General features: G+C 51.9%; 1 protein-coding gene across 1 annotated transcript; it reads right to left on the bottom strand.

Moving 5' to 3' along the window:
• Window positions 1–2,503, bottom strand: LOC116227875 (fibrinogen-like protein 1-like protein). The gene is made up of 3 exons (XM_031591368.2): window positions 2,449–2,503; window positions 1,744–1,863; window positions 1–775 (listed from the first exon to the last, which is right to left on the bottom strand). Exons 1-3 carry the CDS (start codon window positions 2,450–2,452, stop codon window positions 129–131), a joined length of 771 nt encoding a protein of 256 aa, XP_031447228.2. The 5' UTR covers window positions 2,453–2,503; the 3' UTR covers window positions 1–128.
• Between the last annotated feature and the right edge of the window lie 4,016 nt (window positions 2,504–6,519).

Below are 6,519 nucleotides of genomic sequence, written 5' to 3' on the forward strand. Positions count from 1 at the left end.
TTGGAGCTGGTGGCCATGAGGGAGCTGCAGGTGGCACGGGGCGCCCAGCAGGGCTGGCACAGGGCTGGTAGGCACAGGGACGGAGCACTGGGCTGCGGACAGTGGTACTTCCCCAACGTCTGGCACAGTCAGCACACGTCGGTGGGTTTGACCAGGATGAGGGATGATGTGCAGTCACCTTTATCACAGAATCCTGGCCAGAGGATGTACTTCTTGGCATTGAGCACGACATTCTGGCACCTGTCGTACCACCACCCCCCATAGCTGCTGGCACAGTTCCCGCTGTACTGGTCCTGGTCTTTGTCCACCGTGCTGAACTTCATGTTGTCATGGATGCCACCCTTCTTGGGGTAGTAGCTGGTCAGATAGTCGTCCCCTTCACCAGAAAACCGTCCCAGCCTCAGCGGGTATCCGCTGCTCTCGCTCTCCACTCTGAAGATGTCGTACTCGGCATAGTGGGTGACGTTGGCTTTGTCCCGCACAACGAAGCGGGCCTTGTAGGTGCCCTGCTGTGTCAGCAGGTGCAGATACTCGGTGCCCAGCCAGTGGTCGCCCCGCACGTTCCCGAAGCCGTACTTGTAGGTGGTCCAGGATTGCTTCCATGCAATCTCAGTGTCATGAGAGTTTCTCTGGACAACAGTCCAGCCCTTGCCTTCGGTGTCCATGTCACACCACACCACGCGGGGGGGCGACTGTGCCGGCTGGATGACGTACACCCCGCTGGGGCTGGTCTTGCGAAGGTGGCTGCAGTCTGCAGGGAACCCTGCAACAGGAACTGCAGCAGAGAGTGGGGTGGGAGAGAGAAGGGCTGTATGAGTCTGTGTGGGCAATGAGGAGCTCCTAGAAGAGAGTAAGGACTCAGCACAAAAAGGGACACTTTTATCTGTGGTCTTTTCTGCACTGGCAGTGGCTCTTTTGTATGGAGAACAAGACTGGCCTTGCTAAGCACCCTGCTCGTGACTTGCCCTTGCATTTGGAGCTGCTGAGGCATCTGGCCAAGATGGAGGGGGAAAAGATCTCCCACATGCCAGTCATGTCTTCCAGGCAAAGCTGGCCTGCTACTGGGCCCTTGACATTCTGAGATGCGCCTCCAGCAAAGATCAGAAGTGTGCAAAACACTCCACTGGGTGAGGATATGTAATGAAAATTTATGTTTACCCTTGGGGTCGTGGCACTGCATAAGAAGGGTAGGCTCTACCTTGATCTGATAGCCATCTCCTCCCCCAGCTTGCTTCAGTTCATCTATTAACAAGACTTATCTGTCATCATTTACTTGCCAAACTAATCTGCCGTCTAATTTGTTTTTCATGTTTTGCATCTGATGATGGACAATATACTGCGGGTTCTTCAAATTCAGCCCATGAATTCTGCTTATCTTTGGCACACATCTTGCATGGAACATTACCCTGCCTGCACGGAGGGGGTAAAGACTCAACAAAAACTACAGATAAATACATAAGTAAATAATAAAGTACTGGGATAACTTTTCATGCTCTGATGGAACTGTTTAGGCAGAAGCCCCTTGGCTTCAGCCTGGAGCCACCAAAGGATGGCTTGACATGGGTCAGGCTGCTTACTTTACAAGAGTTCAGGAGTCTGTATGTTGAGGAGTTCTTGTCTGATGTCTCAGCCAGTCTGTCTGCATGACAGCCTGTCTAGCACCTGGCAGACCCAAGGTCTGCTGAGCCAGGCAGAAGCTCTCTTGCCCTTGGTGCCACTTCCCCCAGTCGTGTCCATACTCACCAGTCCGCGAGCTGGCGGTGGGCATTCCTGGACCTGCACTTACGCAGTGGAGAAGCATCACCACCACCATGGGCAGGAGGAAATGGTTCCCGTGGAGCTGGCGTGTCTCAGCCTGCAGCCCTGGGGAGGGAAAGGTGCAGCACCATCAGGACCCCTGGGCAGCCCCCCGCCCCTTGGCAGCCCTGGGGAGCTCTGACCAGGGAATGCAGAGCTGCAGGACCAAGATCCAGAGGATGAGTCCCATGCTACAGATGCCAGCTACCAGGTGGATAGGAGAAGGTCTCTTGTGTGCACATGGTGACATGACCCCAAACCACTGGACTGTTGGTGGCCACCAGTACAACCCCACACTCTGCATCAGCTCAGTGCTGGGGGAGATGCCAGTCCCAGGTGGGGAAGGGCCCCTGTGCAATCACAAGTGCTACATGTGCTGATTAGGAGGGGATCAGGAGGGGAAAGGACCAAGCTGAAATGCAGGCCTCCATACTAATGGGACAGGATTTAGGTAACCTGCAAAAAAGCATAAGGTGACAACATGGATGTATGTCACCTACTGCTTTGGTCTGCATCCCTTCTAAGATCGAGGTGCCAGGCCATGGTTATGGCAGCTGTCCTGCTGGTCTCCTTGTACCTTTGTATACTCACCCCATGCAGGTCTGGTTTGAGCCCAGCAGCACACCTGAATGTGCTGGGAAGATTACTCACCCATCACAACAGCACAGCTGAGCAGAGAGCAGGAACCCAGTGGTGCACCTCCCCATGCCAGGCTCTACACGGTGACTTTATAGGCACTGCACACTCCCACTTGTGCTCACACGTGTTGTTTGTAGAGGCACTAGGAGATGCTTGCAGACCGTGACTTAAGAAGCTTTCAGATCCCTTTACAGCACAATAAGGCCCATGGGGGAAGGGAGTATTGCCCTTCTAGCCAGAGAATTGCAAAATACTCCCTTCCAGGTGGAAAGATTTCACTTATTGACTCTTACCATTACACAAGCACTACATGTGAATTGCCCACTTGGAGTAATTTCTGGAGAGCCATGATCAAACTGAAGTGAAGAGACCTGGCTTTTTCTAAGGATGTAAACAAACTGGTGAGGGAGGTGAGGTTAGGTTTCCTATTTGCCTAGTTCCAAAGGTGACGTTGGAAGTATGAGTGCAGATCCTCAATAGGCTGTCCTGCTAACTCTCCACTCACAGCTTTCAGGATCGATTGGTGAAGTCATTGAGCTGGAGTCAGCATCCAGCAGCCAGAAGTGACTGCATGTGCAACATCTGGCACACAGTCTGCACGATCTGAGCAGTGGGCAGGGGCTGCAGGTGACAAGCAGGTGCCTGTGGGTCCATTTCCCATTCTCCTTCCCAAGCTGCGAAGGTTCTGCAGCACCAGAAATGTCAGCCAGGAGTGTGGCAAAGTGCTCCCAGGATGGGGTCCACAGGGGCTGCTTTGGGGCCAGAGGGCACAGGATTCATCACCCTAATTTAACCAGGTAAAGAAGTAGCCCTTTTACTTTCTTGTCCTGGATGCCAAGTATTGGTTTCAGCATCATATTGAACAAACATATCTTCTTTGAGGCATAGCTATAAACCTGATGTGCACATCAATCAGCACCAACGTAAGGCTCCCACCAAACTCAGTAGTGCACTGTGTAGAGCCCGTGGTACTACGCAGGACTAAAGGCAGGAGAAGGAAGGCTGGAGCTATCTCCTGGGGAGCAGAAAAGCCTGGAGCTGAGGCTAGCCAGGAGCTGAAGCATGAAATCAGTGTACTCACCAAAGAGGTTCTCTCCTGCAAGAGGCTAAGCACAGCAGGCAGCTGAGTGTGGCAACAGCCCCAGGCAAGGAAGCCTGGCTGACTAACCACAGCCAGGATCCTGGGCAGAATGACATGAGGACTGGAGACATGCTACAACATGGATCTGAGTGGTCCATCCAGCAGAAAAGCACAGTATAGGTCTAAGATCCATCCGGAAAGCAAGTGTAGAGGATGGGACCAGAGCCTAGGTCTGGAGATGTAGGACTGAGCTGAAACAGGCCTTAGGGACCCACTGCTCCTGGAAGAACAGATAGTATGAGTCTTCCTTCCTTTGAATAACACCAGTTGGGCTTTACTTCACCTAGAAGCCAGATACTTCAGAGAAAAAGATGATCCTTCCCATTTTGCTGCAATGAAGGAAAAGTAGAGGTAAGGCAGCTGGGCAGAGGCTACAGCACCAACAGCGGTAGCTGATGGGCAGTGCCATGCTGGATGGCACTGGGTTGGATACTAGGAACAATTTCTTCTCTGTGTGGTGGTGCAGTGGCACAGCTGCATAAGGAGGTGATGTGGTCACCATCCCAGGGGATGTTCCAAAGCCATGGAGATGTGGCATTGCAGGATGTGGTCAGGGAGCATGGTAGGGTTGGGTTGAGGTTGGGCTTGGCAATTATAGAAGTCTTTTTGAACAATAATAAGTCTATGATTCTGTGATTCTATGGGTTGGTCCAAGAGAAGGCCACAGGTAGGGCTGGTTGGCCATCAGAACACATTGATGTACTCAGGCCATAACACTAGCAGTTAATCCCAAAACAGCAAGTTGCACCTGTCTGTACAGGTCTGCCATGCCTTCAGACTGTGTTCCCTAGCTTTTGTTGAAACTCTTCATGCCCATAAAGTGACCACAGTGCATGCTCTGATGCAGCCAGCTCTGCATCTTACACACGGCCTGGTGCCATGGCTGTACTTGCAGGGCTGGGGAAGCAGTGCCCTTCAGGGAACTGGAGAAGTAGGACGAGTTTTGAACGTTGCTAGTCTGACCTCCACAACAGAACAGAGATGCTTTATGGAGATCAGTGTTGAGTGGTGTCCTTCAGAGGTCAATACTGACACCGGTGCTCTTAATATCTCTATCAATGACACTGACAATGGTTTGAGTGCACCCGCAGCAGTTTGTGGATGACACCTTGACATGCCTGAGGGATAGGATGCCATCCAGAGAGACCTGGACAGTCTGAGCCATGTGTCCAGGAGAACCACATGAGGTTCAATGTTCAATGAGTCTTTAGCAGAGGTTGTTGTGACAGGACAAGGGAAAATGGTTTCAAACTAAAAGGGAATATTTAGATTGGATGAAGATTTGTACACTAAGGGTGGTGAGGCATTGCACAGGTTGCCCAGAGAGGCAGTGATGCTCCTTGCAATTTCCCTTGCTTCCCTTGTGTCTGTTGCCTCTCATCCTGCCCTGTGGACCTCCAGAGCTGCAGAATCCCAGCGTCATATACTCATTTAGGTTGAAGTGGCAGTCTGACCCCTCTGCTCAATGCAGATCTACAGTGTGATGTCCTCATCCAGTCAAGACTTGAAAACCTTCAAGGAGGAAAAACTCACAGCCTCTCCAGATACCTGTTCTAGTACGTAACCAACTTCAGGCTATAGATAGTCCCTGACTTGAATTACCCATGTTCTAACTTAGATCCATTGCTTCTCATCCCAGCACCCCTTAGAACAACTTGGTTTCACATTCTCTGCACCCACCAGGCTGTTCAGGCCATGAAGGCCACCCCTTTGCTTGCTCTTCTCTCTATGGTACCGATCCACAGAAAAAGGACTGACTAGAATTTTCTTGAAGAAATCCATGTTGTAAGTGCTCCTACTTACAGAGAGAGGCTTGGACTGAGATTATTCCATTTCACCCCAGTTCCCAAAGCTGCAGGGGCAGTGGGTCCAGCACAGCGCACCACAGATTGCACAAAAGCAGCGCTGTGCTGTTGGAGTGGGTCTTTTTGAAATGTGGTGCTTAGATGAAAAAAGCACCGCTTGCCAGGAGCACTCCAGTGCCTCTTTTCCAAGGGCCAAGATGAGCTCCCCATGGCTGCTGGACTCAACACCTGCTCTGGAGAGAGCAATTGATGCCCCGACATTTGATTTCCATCCAGGAGGGGGACGCCATCAGGGTGTTTACTTATGTGCTGAAATGCTGGGAGGTGCTCAGAGGACACAATTCCCTGGGGAAACCCTGTGAGCAGAGAGGGGAGGTAGGGGACGGGGGCAGCCAGGCTGCATACGTCGGAGCTGTTCCAAGGCACTGTCTCATTGGCAACTTGCTATTTGCTTTGCTTCTGAAGAAAGCTCTTCACCTCCATGAGACACAGCCTTCTTTGCCCAAGGACGTGTCACTTCACGATGAAGAGCAATCAAGGCACAAAGTGCTGTAACCATCCAGGAGACAAGTGCTGCGATTTGGGTCTCATGCTCCCACCCCCTTACCCACAGGGCCCTATAACTTTCAGGCTGCACACCTCTCCCACAGGCCAAATCCGCCTGGCTTCTGCCCTGCAGGGTCCCCTTGGAGACAGTATGGGTGAGTGTGGGCTGGGTGGGGGGGTCATCGGGTCATAGGTCTGTGCAGGGCTCCCTGTTCCGCCAGCTGTCCCAGCACAACACCTGCTGTGCTCCTGCTGCCCTGGGTGGGAGCTGGAGCAGGAGCTGCACATTTTGCTCAGCGCACGCTGTGTGCAGGTGGAGCACTAGGCAGCCCGTTGTACAAGCCAGCAATTGGCTGAATATTCCTCATAATGGTCTGTTCTGCAGAGAAAATATGAAATACCCTAGTGCAAGACATGGATTTTTGTTTTTTTAGATATTCTTGTGTAAGGAGTGCTAGAAGAGGAATTATGATGTGGAGTTTAACTGTTTCAATGCACAGTTGTCACAGCACACCCAGAAGTGGCCATTTCCTCTCCTGCATCTCCATCCTGCCAGAATTCCATGGCCCTTCATGGGGTGAGGGCTAGCAG

Source organism: Phasianus colchicus, chromosome 21 (assembly GCF_987193195.1).
Source record: "Phasianus colchicus chromosome 21, bPhaCol1.hap1.1, whole genome shotgun sequence".
Lineage (NCBI taxonomy): Eukaryota > Metazoa > Chordata > Aves > Galliformes > Phasianidae > Phasianus > Phasianus colchicus.

What these genes read in the sequence shown, in the direction of transcription:
- LOC116227875 (XM_031591368.2), bottom strand. An exon ending in CACCGCCAGCTCGCGGACTG is followed by an intron (nt 776 to 1,743) that starts GTGAGTATGGAC and finishes TCTCTGCTGCAG; the next exon opens with TTCCTGTTGCAGGGTTCCCT.